The 17,097-nt window shown below is 38.1% G+C and overlaps 1 protein-coding gene across 2 annotated transcripts in view; it reads right to left on the bottom strand.

The window, feature by feature from the left end:
- GRM1 (glutamate metabotropic receptor 1) overlaps positions 1-16,797 on the bottom strand; it is a 186,244-nt gene extending 169,447 nt beyond the window's left edge. The window contains exon 1 of one of the 2 annotated variants that reach the window (XM_088151013.1): positions 16,023-16,797. In XM_088151013.1, the coding sequence (XP_088007139.1) occupies positions 16,023-16,797 (775 nt within the window). The remainder of the gene's footprint in view (positions 1-16,022) is intronic. The other variant, XM_088151017.1, reaches the window with a different exon arrangement.
- Positions 16,798-17,097: the final 300 nt, after the last annotated feature.

Below are 17,097 nucleotides of genomic sequence, written 5' to 3'. Positions count from 1 at the left end.
ACATGATTTACATGTTCTTTTTATGCCTATCATTTCTATCGCACAAGCCCCCCATAGGTCTCTATGGTACACCTTCCTGAAGTCTTAGCATTATTACAATATGCAAACATGCAGATGCACTTTGCAAGGCAATATTATCTGTCAGAAAAAATAAATATTGACATGCATACTGTATATGTTCACATTTTTCTCTTCAAGCAATTTATTAATAATTGTTTCTCAAAGACAACAAGTTTGATATGCACAAATACAAAGGTGAAAAATAGTTCTTAGCTAATGAATGGGAAAAACAATCAGACAAGTTTGCAAATCCAGATCCTAGGTGCTATGAGAATAATAAGAAATAAGTTGTTATTTCTGACAAGTGATATTCATAATCTCTAATATAAAGTTGGATTTCATCTTTATATTTGTGCATATTTAACTTGGCTTAATAATATTACCCAATCCACATTTAGGTAATAACTTCATTAGGACCAATCAAAATGAATCACAAACTGTATAAGGATTTTGACTGTTGTCAGGCAAAGTGGAACAACAAGCTGAAGATGGGGAAAAAATTAGGTCAGATGTTTTAGTCATAAGGTTTTGAGACTGCGGTCAGCTTCAAAGTGAAGACAGTGGACTAAAAACTAGTACAGTAGATTGTGGGTAGTGAGTTATGTCTAGCATGTAGAATCAAAAAATAATGACTGACGCCTCCACCCATCGCACTCCTCAAAACAAAAGCTCTGCCAGCCGAGCGTAGAAACAGATTGAAATTTCAGCAACCTTTCTGGTTCCAGAACTGGAGGAACTGGAGAAATGGGAGCCCTTGTTTTTTTTTCCCCCCTTGCTTTACCTTCATACTTATCACTGACTAATGTATTCAGTCTACAGACTCCATATTGAAATGGACTCTAAATTGCAAGTTCCCTGTCTGAAATAGTTGGCTTAATTTTGGGATTCATATGATGAAGACTTCTGGAGAATTTGAAGCTTGCACACTCCTTTGAGTCTTCTTGGTTAGTCCACCTCAACAATATAGCTCTCACTATTCTTTAGAAGGGCTCTAAAATGTGTGCCCAAGCTGTTTCTGCTCCACTTTGATGATTCAGTTCCAAAGAACAAGTTTCCACTAAAAGACAAGTCATATGCATATTGCTTTCCAAAAACACTGCATGTGGGATTCACATGTGCTAATTAACACCGTGGAAGAAGTGTTAGAAGTGTTCAAATGCAATAAGGTTTTGACAAACACTTCAAAGCATTTGTAAGGTGTGGTTTTCATTAAGAAATGTATTTAAAAAACTGAAGGGATATACACATCCATCTATTCCTATAGTTATAGACAAAATCAGAAAGATTAGATTTTTCTGCTGTGTATTGTTTAAAAAAATGGAAAATGTCCCAAATATATGTGACCTTGTCAGTAAAATTGATTAAAGGTGGTGTATGTGTGGCCTTTGTAGAGATAAAATCCTAATATTGCACCCATAATATTGGAAGGGTGGAATTTATGTTAGGTGCTAAAGGAAAAATCAGTTGCTATAGTAGGTAAACTGTACCAAGGTAGACTGTACTAAGATCAAGGAATCCACTATCCTGTAACTACTTATTTTATTGGGTTGATGGGGTTGTTGGTATGGCTCATTGGCAAGGTTAGCCCCTTTTGGAAATAATGCATTATGTGCTGATTTTAAAAAATCAAGGAAATATGTGTGGTATCACTATTGCAGATTAAATGTAATCTGATACAGAGAAATAGTCTGTATTATATGCAAGATAGCATGGTATCTCAGCCCTATTTGGATAATCAATAAATCTGAGTCTCCCTTTTGCTTTCCGTCTCACTCCAAAACCCCACATCCTTAACAAGTTCTGTCAAAGGAGTGAGAGACATAAATGACAAAGCAGCGTTCCCTAAGTGCTCTCATTTCCAGGATTTACCAAACTAATAAAACTCATTGGCTGACTACTCAATAATCAAAGAGCTCATCGCATGACTCAAACCCACCTCCACTTAGATTTGTCCATATCTGAAAAGATAGTTACAACAATGTTGCACAATTTTGAAATTTCCTAAGGCTTTCACTTTAGCCAGGCTGGACAAATTGCCCTCAGTAGTCCTTTTTGGATGTTTTAAGGGTACTCCTATGTCTCTCTGGTTATGTCCATGTGGTGATGGCTGAATAGAAAATCTAAGCCATATGCTACTATGCAGCTCCCTATGTAAGGATGCTAGGCAGACCTTCATTTATCTGATCTTGAAGACATTTCCAGGCAGGATTTCTATTTACTGTTACTTCTTTGGGACAAGGACTCAAAAATGTCCTCCCAAGTTGCCCAGTTTTGCGCCACCATCTGTGCAATACTTTGCACTATTAACTAAGTTTGGGTGCTTATTTATGCATCACTTTTTATAATACTATTTTTAAAATTTTCTTATACATGCTCTTATTTATCTTTAGATATTATTGTTTTTCTCTTATATATCTAGATGTATACAACAGTTCTATTATTGGATATTTTACTGTATCTGGCTTTATGGCTGTAATAAACAGTTTGATTTGATTTGATTTGATTTGATTTGATTTGATTACAACAATGTTTGAACCTCAGCATAGCCAGAAACCCCTCATATCCCCAAATTGCCTTTAACTTCTTCCAACAATTTAAAGACACCTGATTCTATTCAGCACTTTAAATCAATTAAAACATTAATTGAATATTGTACAGAAATAAGTTTCAAAAACATAGCCGCTCATTTAAGCCTATTTTTTTCCTGCTCTAACAGATACCCATTTCACCGAAAATTGGTGAAGATAAACAAATTAAAAAAAGATGGCAGGCAGCTGCAAGCGGATGTTTTTCTATAGAGTATTTATGGACTCTAGAACAAATTATTTATACACATACACACAGAGTCCTGCTAGCTGTTCTGGGCATGTCATTTTATTAATTTTTAGACAACACAAAGTCAGTATCAAATGTTAATACCCACATTTAGAGACAATGTATGGATTTAGAATTAGTGCTTTCTGCAAAAAAAATGTTGCTGATTAATGAATGCTATCTATGTTAGACCTGTTTCAATATTAACTAAAAAGAATGGGACTCCCTGCAATGAATTTAAAGCAAACTAATGTATAGTAAGCTTATATCCTATACAGTGATGTATCTCAGGCATAATAAGCAGGCAGATACAGGTTTATTCAGGAAGGTTGTATATATTTCTTATGGTGCACTTCTATAGGAAGTTGAGAATAATTTATAGTTAGAGTATGCTCCCAGATGCTTAAATCTGCTGTGGCCTTAAAAAATTGCTGTGCACCTGCCTTTAGGATCAGAGCTGAAAATACTTATTCTGTTCCCGTCACAAGAACTAAAAACCAAACGATTCAGGAAAAGAGTCTTTTATTAAGACATAGGAATTCCTGTGCTGCAGATAATCTCCCCTATATTACTCAGTACATTTAAAAAAAACAGCCTGGATGATACAAATGAAATGCTTTCTTTCTCAATTTGTCATGTGCCGCTGGATTGCTGGATTGGGTAGCACGAGGAATGTCTTGCAAGGAAATGAATGGAATGACATTTCTTTCTTTTTTAACTGAGGCAAGTCATCCAAACAGGGGCATCCTACAGACGAAAAGACAGACTGTAGGATCTAGAACTTTTCACTTCACTAAAAGTCATCCCACATCCCAATATGTTACAAGTGCAGATAGAATTGGTATCTATTATGATTGAATATGATGTAGTCTGTGTTTAGAATAGCCATCAACAATAACAACAAAGGAATAAAATAACAAACCTTAGTTTCTCACCCTTTTCTACCTGTACTCTGAATTTTCTCATCATTTTTCAGTGTAGTTTGAAGGAGGTTTCTTTCTTGTATACAGAAAGAAATAAGTATATGAATTTCAGTGTATACAACAGTGAGCAACTTCTCATATACAAAACCAGGGACTCTAATGTGTAATCCTCTCAGTCTAGTAAAAATGTATTTTCAGTACAAAAATACCATACTGATATTGAAGTGGCAGAGACTGAAGTAGAACCTTACAATGTTGAAATACAAAATTTTGCTTTAAACAGGGTCAGTACTGGTTCTCCAAATATTTTGGCACATTTAATGGAATGTCTGGTGTGACCCTTTATGAGTAAAATACATCTACTGTTATATATGTATGAAGAAGATCTCATTCTATTGTCCACCTCCAACTCTACATGAAACTTTTGTGGTCTTCTTTCTTGAGTTTGTGAGTTCATAAAGACATTTGTTCTTTGACTAATATATGGTCTGGTCCACACAATTCACTAATCCACAACAAGATCTGTTTGGTATTGCTGGAGCTTGTCATATGAGTGCTACCATTGTGCTGCATAAACTATGATGTTTTGCAATGTATGATTTCATATTCTGGGTGCATAAAGACTGAAGTGCTATCAAAACAACCCAAAGCTGCACAGAATTCCCCATGTTATGCATGCCAGCCCTGCCTGGGTTGTGTTACCTGCACAAATTAGGCATCCTCCCATAGTTTAGTCCCCAACCCAGCCAGGTCTGGGCCTTTCTGTGGATACTATCATCAGTAGTTTGAACTGATACCATCTGTGATGGTGGCTTCTGAGATATAAATGCCAGAACTCACACAGTGCTCTAGCTCATATTACATTGTCAATCATATAACTGTTGATTAGCAACAGCATTCATTCATCTACACTGTTGCACAGTCAGCAGGGAGCAAACCACTAACAACAAACGGAAGCTACTGTAGCCAATAAATAGTATTGCGCTGCAAGGCTGGCACTTGAAGTATATTCCCTAAAGAGAAGTCCTATTGATCAGGCCTACTTCTGAATGGTTTACACTTTTGTTAAATGCCCTTGTGAAGCAAGACACTAACCCTGTACAAGAGTTATTTAAATAATTTAATTCAGTACGTGAATGGAGATAGGTTTGCACTGAATAACTCATCTATGTATCATCCATCCATCCATCCATCCATCCATCCATCCATCCATCCATCCATCCATCATCATCCGTCACAAATATCTGTCAGAATACAGCCTTTGCCCATAGAGCTGTAGATGCAGAGATTTGTGGCCAGGAACCCTGTTCTTTGGAGCTCCCACAGACACTTCCCTGAATATACTTGTCTGCACCAAGCCCCTGGATATTAGCAGGAGGGCTTCCCAATCTGTGAAAAGTTGAAGGCTGGGGCTACTTGAAGTGGCTCCATTCTTCTTTGGGCATAGAGATGAGGTACTGTAATTAAATAACTCTTGAATAAAACAATCAACAGTCCCCAAATCCATCACTTCTTGGAATTAACATACTATAGTTCTGGAAAATCTCATGCTGATCAATTCAAAGGTTTAACTTCAGATGTGCTTTTAACAGCTGCAAAGATCCTACTTGTTTTGCAGTTTCTTTCTTTCAGTATCTGCACAGCCTCTCCCTGCATTATCCAGCTGATTACAAATTCAAATAATATAGCTATATATACATGTATGTATGTATATATACATATATGCAGATAGATATATAAACAGGCATGCTATATGTCTGTCTGTCTGTCTGTCTGTCTGTCTGTCTGTCTGCCTGCCTGCCTGCCTGCCTGCCTGCCTGCCTGCCTGCCTGCCTGCCTGCCTGCCTGCCTATCTATCTATCTATCTATCTATCTATCTATCTATCTATCTATCTATCTATCTATCTATCTATCAAATTTGTATGCTGCCCATCTCCTCCAGAGAGTGACTCTCCTCCAGAGGGTGACTCTCAACTTATGTGCTTCCTTAAGTGTAAAATACAGACCAAAACATAAGAAGTTGTGCTAACAGCTGAGCAAGGTGGCTGTGATTTCTGTGCAAAGGCATTTTATGCTGCAAAGGTGATGCAATTCATTTCACTGATGCAAAGAGGCAATGCAATTTGCTTCAGCAAGGTCCTTGTATTGTTGTTCAATTTCCTCTGCCACTTAGGAAAACTGGAAGATGTTTTGGGGTATAAAATGCATTGGCAGAGGGTTCTGCTTAAGTGCAGTGCCTAAGCAGAAGACTCTTCTAGCTGCTTTATGTGTCAGACAAGGCGGTGGAGGAAAGTGAAGTGAAGCAATGAGCTGCTTCACTTTGCTTGTTCTTAGAAGTTAAAGGACCACATGTCTTTATCAAGCGGCTTTTAGGGAATGCGTCACTTCAGACTATATCAAAACAAAGAGGTCTTTCAAAGCTTTGCAGTCCTGCTAATTACAACATTCTTACTCGTACTTTCTATATATGTTCAACTGTTCTCACTTCCCTTTGTTCTTTCCCACAAGCTATCTTGCCACAAACACCAGAGAGCCCTGAAGACAGAAGTTGGACATAGTGAGATCAGAGGATTGGTCCAGCCATCTCTACTTTTCCAGAGAACCTATGGGCATCTTAGGAGGGTTCAGAAACTCGTCTGTGAGTTGTCACACAACCATTCATTCTGCTACTAATGCAAAGTAGTTACACTGGCACCCATGTGAGGGATAGTGCCAGCCAAAGATATTTTCCTGCCCAGGGCAAAGAACTAAATCAAGGACTAATAAGGCCTGACAGCTGAATAACTCTTCAGAACCAACAAAGGGACAATGTCTTCTACAGCATCTGAAGAAAGCAGAGAAGCTTGGGCCTTAAACCTTAGGAGGTACAGAAGATGCTGCAGAGCACATAGCTCTTGCCTCAAAATCATTCTTGTAACCTAGTAATACTCACTTCCTCACAAGGCTGCCTCACTTTGTAACAAAGGAGGGCCAGCCAGCCCTTAAAGGAAGACAAAAATGTTTATTGTATACCTGCATCAAAAAGATAAACTCATGATGGAGTACTCCTCATAGGGACAATCCCATGATGCAATATCAATTAAAATCATGTGGTTGTGTGCTCTAGTAACTCCCTTTGGGATGGAATTTATTTCACAGATTAATTTATTTGGAATACTCTTTGGTTTTGTAGATGTTTGTGCTCTTCTAATTTACATACTAGTGGTCTAGCTAGAAATTGTTTGAAGCTGCAGTTCTGCAGCTACTACCAAAGAGCTAAAAGGTCACAAATTCTAAACTTATGAAACTTGATGTAGTCCTCCCATCGACTTCTTGCTATTACCCACCACTTATTTACCAATGAACTTTACTAATAACCATATTAATAGCTGTGGTGCCTGCCCTGTGGAATAGTTCCCCTCCCCTGCCATCCAAGATTTGACTGAACCCAAGTCTGTTAGCCTTCAAGAAGGCTTTGAAGACCTGGATATTCCTGCAGACACTGGGGCAGGGATGTTAGGTGGGCTTCTCCTGGAAAGTGGAAAATGTATGGTTATGTCCCAATTGTATTATTGCTATTATTATTAGAGTGTTTGTTGTTCTTGTTATTGGGATATTATGTTTTATGATTGAATGCTGCCTGGAGCTGCATTTTTGAGAGTTGGGCAGCCATTTAAATATTTAAATAAATGAAAATTTATTTAAATTAGGAGATATATTAAGCAAGAAGATCATTTAGAAAGCAGGGCCTTCCTCCAATTCTTGCTTTTGGTCTAGGTCAGTTGTTCTCAACATGGGCCATATGGCTCCCTATGGGGGCATGTTATATTTCTAGGAGGCACAGTAAGTTTCTGAGCGGGTCACTCAAACGTAACTGCCAGGTATATGATCAATTTGACATAATCCTCAAATCTCATTCTCTGTGCTAATTTCAGCCTAGCATAAATATTGAAAATTACTACAGTCTGCAATGTCTATCCGCTAATAGTGACCATGAGGGGTTCACAGAGGTAAACGAGGGTCAGGGTCATGAGCAAAAAAAGTTTGAGAACCCCTGGTCTAGGTGACACAATCATTTATATGATGCTCAGGCATGAAAGACAACTGTAAAAAGAACCTAGTGTCAGCAGCTCCCAGAATATACCCCATTGTGAATACAACTGCTGCTTAAGTAGCTGCACAAGCACAGCTAACAGAAGCAAATACTGCCTTTGCATAATATGCTATGGATCACTTAATGCTAATCATAGCTAAGTTACTTATCTATTAAATGCATGCCACATTACAGCAAACTTAAGTTGGCTGTAGTTTTGCCAGCTCCTCTCCTCTTCAGCTGGTCCCTCAACCACCATTCTGTTGGCTGATCAACCAGGACTTTCTGTTTTGTTTAACGAAACAAAAGGCAGATGGTGGACTTCCTGAGGTCACAATTATTATGTGCATAATGGGGAAAGGCTGTTTCCCTCCTATCCTTTCTGTGTCCCTGGGAGGGCACTGAAAACCAATCCAAAGCAGCAGAGATGCTGCTTCAGGAACAGCTCTGTTTTTGTTGTCATTCCTGCCACGTGACTTCATGCCTTTGAAGTTGCGGGGCGGGTGGGGGGAGAGAGAATTTAGCTATTAGCTAATTCTCCATTCAAGTTTGAATGACATGCCACCCTGTGGTTTAGGTAAAGTAACGCAAACCAAACCATGGTTACAGATTGCAGTTAAGGTGTACTACAGTCATCATCAGGGCCCTGGTCCAGGTACAGACGACACATTGAGCCAGATTACAATATGGTTTAGTGAGTTGTGAGAATATGGCCACAAGGTTTACTGAACATCAGTGGTGGGGTGGATTCTACAAGCAATTTGTAGAGGTTCAGTTGCCAGGCCTTCTTATCTTCCAGGTCCCTCCTGCCTCTGACTATGACAAACAGGGTGCTGCTAGGTAAGTATTGATATGTCTGTTATACTCTTTTCTTGCGCTGTGAAAAAGAACAGAAGCTTTGGGAGAGCAGAGTTGACAGCTTCCAGAGGAATGGGAATCTTCTCATTAGTTGCAATTGCTGCTCTTTCTCATGTAGATTTTCTTATTCTCTGCCTGGCACGAAATTGGAAGCTGCCTGTTAAGTGACAAGGAAAATCAAAGGAGCATAAAGTATAATAACTGGTGCAGACAGTTTCTCTAAATGAAAGTTCACCCGCTGATGGACTAAGAGCAGATTATTTTATCTAGATACCTCTCTATTCTCCATGTCCCAACCAAGTTCCCCATTCTTCCAGTGATTCTCCACATGAGGCCTATATTTAAGGATTAGCCTACCTTTTAGAGACAATAAAATAGTAAGGACAATACTCACCCAAGCCATGTGTATTCACACTCCACCACTATTCATTCTGCTCCACAGACTTTTGTTCTGACCCTACAAGTTAAAATGAGTCATGAGTATGTGTTCTAGTTGTTTCATTCTATTACCAGAGAGGTCGGTGCTTACTAGACAAAGTAGCTGTGTTCCCCCACTACTTTTGCTGATGCATAGGGAAAGCTTACCTAACACTGGGGATTTATGACTAATGAGACTCCACGTTGGGCCATATCCATACTTCCCATGCCTCTGTGTGGGTGGGGAATTGCTACCTTTGGAGTAAGGGACAGCTGCTAAACTAGCATATTGTCTTCCTTCCTCGGTGACATAATGATATAGTCCATGAGTATGCAGATAGCTCAGTCTCCCTGACTTACCTGTTTGGGGTATGCTGTCATTGCTGTCCCATTTGCATCAGTGGAGTTAGGATTCCAGTTGAGTGTGTGTATTTGGAGCTCTGAAGAAAGTACCTGAAAAGGTCCTGAGGAAACAAGTATTAGCAATATGCATTTCTTGAGCTTCTTGTGAGCCTTTTTTGTCTGTATGAAGTTTTCATTTGTGGACTTTAAATTTGATGGACACGAAGCCATAGTATCACATGCACATATAAGATGAGAGTTTCCTGGTTGAGATTTAGATAGCTCTGATGGCGTTTCATGATTGATTGACAGTTTATGGCCATGGCATATGTTGTCTTCAACTGTCCGAACTTCCCCAAACCTGCCTCTCATCAGGAAACCTTTAAGGCAGGTAAGTTTGTCAGAACATTTAGCCAAATGTCCTTTCAACCTCCCTTCAGATCTTTGCATTAAACATGAGCAGCTGGGCAAGTGAGAACGTGGGGGGTGGGGGCAATGTTTGCATGCATACCATGTACCTTTATTAGGCATTATCCCAAAGCAGAACCATAGAATTCCTCCTACATCATGCTGCTCCTATAGTTCCATCCTGAGCACTTTTTGATTCTTGTGCTGCTGGCTCATAAGAAATCTATGGCCACAGTAGTAATGCCTCACCTACGTATGGGGCTTAGAGCAGTTCTACAGGTGCTCACTGAGTTTATGGGAATGAGTCTGTTCTTTTGCACATATGGATAAATAGAACATGTTCCTGTCTAAGCATCTATCAAAGTGTAATACATTTGTAGTGTAATATAATTCTGCTTTTTACCGTCTTGTGGTTCAGATTTGGTTCCTTTTTTAACGTCATGAGAAGTTTAAGAAGAAGTCTGCACAACCTGCGACCCAACAAGCTAAATGCAACCAACAGCCATTTCTTTTAATACAACAGTATGTGATAAATATCCTGATTTTACTGCTTGGTTGGAACTGGGAGTTATCAAGCATCTGACAAGTCACAACGCATGCCTGGGGAGTTGTGTTCAACTTGGTTGGTCATTGTTATGCAAGCCTGATTTAATATATTTCTGCCCTTTTGGAAGAAGTAGCGTAATACAATTAAAAAGCACATTTTTTAATCTTGTATGTAGAAATATCTAGCTCACAAGCGATGCTAAAATGATATATTTTCCTCGGAAATGAGATCATCTGTATATATATATAGACATATTCCATAATTTTGCCTAATGCATTAATTTGGGTATACTTTTGGTTTCTTTACACTGCTGTGTACACGAACAGTTCTTCGTAGCCTGGGTACTCCAGACAGCGATGGAGAGAGATTGTGAGGGGTGACCGTGCATTAGAACTGTTTCCTTAGTTTAGATTCATTGAAAAACAAAATATACATATAGTGTGAAAAACTGGGGAGAAGATGGAATCTAGTGCAAATGACAAGACAATATAAAAGCCATAAGGAAAGAGAATAATTCAAACCTTCTCCTACTGAATCTGCATAGATATATATTCTCTACAGCAAACTGACATTGACAGAATTCAATTAATGATTGAATGCTAAAATTCTTTATGCTCAGCAGTTATCTCTATACCTAAATATCTGTCTTATGGACAAAGAGAAAGTATGAACTGTAGGATTGGCTCTATGATTAGGCAGAGTTGCCTTGGGTAGTCAGTGCTATACCTAGATGTAGATTTAGATATAAATGTCTGGGTAAAAAGTCAGGTTTTAGGTTCTGTCCTCTATTGTAATAAACGTAAGGTCTGCCTCAACTCCACTGGCAGTTTCTTCCTCAAATAAAGGCTCCATCAGCAAATAAGCAGATTTCCCTATATATATTTTAGACATATCCATGGTAGAACCTGCCTAAGATGGAGTGTATGGGAGGAAACCTGCAAATCACTTGGGCCTAAACCAGTTAAAGCTTTGCACATCGAAGTGAGCATCTTAAATCTGACTCAGAAAGCAACCAGCAATCTGTATGGCTGTTTGAACACCAGGATGACTCTGAGAGGTGTCATTCACCAATTAGGCCACAGCCTTCTAAGTCAGTTACAACTTCTGTGCCATCTTCCAGTGCAACTTTATGAAGAGCACATTGGAGTAATCCAACCTTGATTGTGTCTCTCCTCCACAAAGGGTCACAACTGATTTACTAGCTGAATTGGATAAAGGGCTACTTTGCCATAGATTTTACATGGTTGTTTGTATCAAAGCTAGATCTAGGAGGATCCTTAGTCAACGAATCTGTTCCTTAAGAGGGAATGCAGCTTCATCCAAGACAAGTTACTAAATTAAATGTTCAACTGTATAGCTTCCAGAATCAAAATAATTCTGTCTTGTCTGAATTCAGCATCAGCTTGTTCTCCTACTCCAGTCAGAGTCTAAAGACATCTGGAGGTTTTTAAAATGGCTAACCTTCTCAGCATTCCTCTCTACTGAAGGTCAGAGCTGTGTATTTTAAGCTGCTTACTTATACTATCTAAACTTATTTGCTGATCTTAGCTGAGATGGAGAACATTGTTCCATCATCTGTGCTGAAGTAAAATTTAGTTGCAAGTCTGATCAGTTACTATAAGTGGAATTGGGGTGGACAATGAGGAAAGACTGAAATGTCCTGCTACTCAGCAGGATAATATCCCAAGCGAACCTTGGTTGCTTAATACTTCAATTAGATGTGATCCTTGGAATAACATGAGACTTGGTGTTATTAATAGGAGCTATCCTGAAATTTAAAAAAAAAATGATTTTGGGTTACTAGCAACAGATTATGCTCTACACAAAGTCTGGCTTCAAATATCATGCTAATCTATCATTTGCATAACCACAGGTTATTAAATAAATCACAATGGCTGAATTCACACAATATACAAATCACAGTCACTGGGTTCACATGATATGTTAAGCCAAAACCAAATAAATCACATTAAGGCTTAGCATAATGTATAAATCCAGCAATATTCTGCTTTCTGCAACTTGAGTCAGAATCGTGGACAGAAGTCACAGCTTCTGTGATGTCTGCAGGTATCATTTTAGACTTTGTTCCTGTGGAGCTCTAGAGTTAAAATCATCTAAAATCATAACAGAACCTCAGACAGAAGGACATCATGACTCCAGATGCATTCCTCAAATGTTTTACAAGTACAAAAAAGACCTAATCTGCCATCAGTATTATAGTTAGAACATTATTCCTTTTCTTAAAATGTAAAATAATGATTAAAATGTAGTGGTAACGTAAGTATCTTACTTAAAGAGAAAGTAGTATGGTGTACAGCATAATTACTGGGATGTTCCAAAATATTGCAAATATGCACTCTCTCTGTTCCCAAGTTGAGCCATCTGGCAATGAGCTGCTCTGTAAGAACACGGCTGTGATATAGCAGGTAATTGAAACATATCAGGTACTGATTCTAAAATGATGCTCAAGAATAATTTAATATAGCACTCAAAAAAACTATAGCTGTGCTGCTGTAGATATAGCAAGCCTCAGTTTTACCTCTAGCCAAAGATCCTTTCCTGAAAGCAGAGGAATGGCAGTGGTTAATTATTATAACAATGATGATGAATTATATTATTTTAAGCCCCATAAGCTGAAAGAGTGGTCTTAGCTATATCATCAAATATGCATACCAGACTTCTTCCGATACTTACTCACTGCCAGCTTTGTTTACACTACTATATAAACCACTAACCTATCCTAACACAGACCCATTTAATTCCTCGTAAATACAATTTCATCAGAAAGCAGGGAACTCTTAGGTAGGTCCCCATGACTTCCATTCTTTTAAATAGCCTATTGTAAAATTATCAGTCTAGTATTAGATTCTGAGTCAAGCCAAGTCATCTTTTTCTTTTGCTAAATTGGAGGTAGCACTAATAAACCAGTAAAAATAGAACGGCATTTCCCCCTTCATCTGGAAAGATTCTTATGTTAAGGTTTTAATTAAGATGTTGTAGAGATGTCATATTGCACCATTTCTTTATGGCAGGGCAATTTCAAAAGGAAATCATTTTTTAAAAAATTAACCACCAGTCTTCTCAGCAAATTGAAGGCTATTTGGCTTGGTTAATTAACTTGCATTTCAGAGATGACGAATTGTTGAATGTTTTCTTACATTATATAAAATAAAAAGGCGCTGAGGTTTCTCTCACACTTTGTGTGAAGTCAGCATATTGTGGATGAGAATATTGGACTTGCAAAATAGGCATTCAGACCCTACACTACAAGCCACTGAAAAGAGAATCACTTTATAAAAGCAATTCTGTATTATCTGGGAAGCTCCCCTGACTGCAAAGGGGTCCCTTCTTAATGAACACACATCATGTTTTACATCTCCTTCATTAGTGAAGGCACCATGCCTATGGATAAAGTTCACTCAGGTGAAATTCAAGGAAAAAACACTTGTATTATTTCTAGCTTGCATCATGCCAACTTTAGATGGTGCTCCCCCCACCTTCTCTCTGAAGAGATATAACATAATATCGTTTTGTATTCTGTGTTATGTAAACAGTTATACTCTGAGGGTACAACCTGAATTGCATGCGAGAGATCCCCATGATCAGGAGCTTCCACTTTTGAAAAGATTAAAAGGCTTTGGCTGGGAATTCTAGGACCTGCAGTCCCAACATATCTAGAGAATGCCAGGTTGAGAAAGGCCCAGGGAGTCAAAACTTCTCACTTATTTCATCCAGACTGAATTTGATTACAAAAGGATTATGAAAAAAAATCAACTACAGTATACTGAGAGGACATTCTGAAACTTAATCAAAAAGGAAATCCAAAATTATTTGTTCCAAGACCAGCCCTAAATTTTGCAGATAAAGAGACAGAGATCATCATCTTGACCAGACGTCATAATAACTTGCATTATTTTTTATCTTTTCTGCCATGATACGGCTACAGGCAATTGCCTCCAAGTTTTGATCAGTTTCTCCTATTAATCTTCTTGCTTGTAGTCACTAGAAAGTTAGTCTGCTAATTTAAAAAAATATCATTATACTATCACTATTAAACCTTCTCTGAGAACCTAGCCCACATTATTTTATTCTATACAATATATAACAGTATTTTTGGCATTTGCATTTACAGCATTGTAATGCCCAATGAGAACAAATTTCCTGGGGTCAAACTGCATTCTTTAGTTTTTCAAACAGCTTTGGCCTTATTGGGAGAAAATGGAATTGACATTACAGGTGTTGGGGTAGGGGATGGAGGTTGTCTCTTTCCTTCATACAATGGAATAAAACATATTCATGGAAAATCTGTACACTTCAATTCTGAATTGGGCCTTTAAAAAAAATAATGGTTTGTCTATGTCACTTTTAACTTTGCTTGTAAAATTACACATCTTCTACCTAACTAATAAGAAATGAAAGACTTGAGGTTGAAGTTATTCAATCTCTCTGAAGGGAAATCGTGTCTTAAGTAAAATACAATAATCAAAGATACATGAGTATTTCTTCTTCCACTGTAAACTTAGGATCACAACTTATTTTTAGATTCAATAGTTCAATTTAAAGAACATGGAGAATAAGAAACAGTGGCTGTCAATTTACACCAGAAACTCTAACTCTGCTGTGCTTAGTCTTTGACAAATACAAATTAGTTCCATATATCATCTAAGGATAAAATTTATTACTATTTAAAAAAACAAACAACCAAAAAATAGCCACCGCTTGTCGTCCTGATGTGAAAATTTCTCAAGAAAGAATTTTAAAACAAAACAAAGCTAAAATTTCAAAATAGTGTCTTATATTCATTCTAAAATGAAAAGATATGACACAATGAATGGATTTTATGTTAAAAAAGAAAAAAGAAAGTTTGTGATTTGCTGTCCAAGGCCATAAAAGAAGGATTTAGGATTCAATTCTAAAATAAATTAGAGTCCTCTTGAGTTGTTGGCTTTTTAAAAAAAAGACAGAGAAACAGCTTCACAAAGGATTGGTGGGGAGGGGAAGGTGTAAACCTCTCTGTCCATCTTCAATGTTTTTGGTCAGCAGCCCTCATCTGCTTACAATAGCATAAAGGAAAAAAAAGAGGATTTGTATTCTGTATATGTATTGTGTGGTTTATTTCTGGCCCAAACTAAAAAAAAAAAAAAAGAACAAAAGAAAAGTTGATCATAAATGCTATATTTATCTAATCTGGTCAATTGGTTGGAAGTTCTGTCTTGGAAGTTCAAGTACAAGTCCCATCCAGGCACTGGTTAGTGTTCACACATACTGTTGAACCATAGCTTGTTTTGATAATGATTCCTTAAATAAGGTACAGTGTTTGATTCACATTAAGCTATAAATCAAGGTTTAAAAACCACAATGGCTGAGCTCTTATAACTTACTAAGCCCAAACCAAGTGAATTGTATTATGATTTAACACAATCTGTGATGTTAAGGTATCTAACATCAAGTGTGTATTTCATAGCCACTGCTTCTTAAAATGTAAATTACTTTCAGTAGTTCTGAGAATGAAAGTTAGATAAAGATTTGGAAGGACATTCTACACAAAAGCTCAATGCAATTAAATTAATGCCTTACTCACCTTCAGTATGCACAGCAGATACATATGTCCAGTTGTAACGTTTGACGATGTCAAGCATGGCTCTAGCTTGCAGAATATCAGATGGAACCACCCTCAAGAAATATTTGTACAAAGTTTTGTCACTTAGGTCAATACTGGTTGCAGAATAAGCAATCTGAGGAATATCAAAAAGTTGAAGCAGATTTTGCACTTGGATGGCCACAGAACTGGAACCCGGACCAATAACACCAGCAATGGGTTTTTTGGCCCTGACCTGATGGTGATATAAAGGATCTGGCAGGCAGCGACCCAGAGCATCTTTTTCATCTCGGATAGAGATCAAGGAGTCCCTTATGAATTCAATACTCTGTTCCAAGGCTACTGAGGAATGCCAGCAGGAATCTCGAATTTCACTGCCTAAAGTGATGTTGGGCAGCAAAACTGGGTCTGAATTTATTTTATCCAGAGTGTGAAACATGGCCTCAACTCTCTGGATGCCATATTGCTCTCGGATCTCACCACACTTCCTTTCTGGTACCTTCTCAGCTGGGGGTTGGTGATGAACTGAAAAGAGGGCTCCTATAATGACATCCCCATCCATTCTGGCTACTGATCTTTGGGAGGAAGCTGCTGAAATCAAAATCTTTCTGCCAGTATTCTTGGGGAGAAAATCCATCTCCAAGAGGATAGCAGGAAAAAAGACAAGCAGGACCCCTATCATCTTGTTGCAGGAGACCATCCAGATCCAAGCTACCAGTTTCATGGGATCTTCCTGTCTACACATGGTTAAAAGCATGAAGAAGACCACAGACTTTCTTCACTATTTCACTTCTTAAGAATCTCCAAGGTGATTTTAAAGCAAAAGCTTAAAGGGGCAACAGAAGTCACTGTAGGCGTGAATTGTAGCCTGTTGACATGGGAAGAAAGAACAGAACACATTCATCAGCTAAAAGTATGGCACAGCCAAACACTGTAAAGGTCATTTCCTTTATAAGTATCCCTCCCCACCTGCCTAGACTTTTAGTAGACAACATAATCAGTTGGCTACAAAGAGCAGGTTGCTCTTAAATGCAAATTCAAAAATAAAAAAGATGTA

Source organism: Python bivittatus, unplaced genomic scaffold (genome assembly GCF_059951505.1).
Source record: "Python bivittatus isolate LINGU-HERP-01145 unplaced genomic scaffold, Pbiv_v1 ctg000020_np1212, whole genome shotgun sequence".
Classification (NCBI taxonomy): Eukaryota; Metazoa; Chordata; class Lepidosauria; order Squamata; family Pythonidae; genus Python; species Python bivittatus.
Note: the sequence above shows the minus strand (reverse complement) of the source record. Positions and strands in the feature narration are given on the sequence as shown.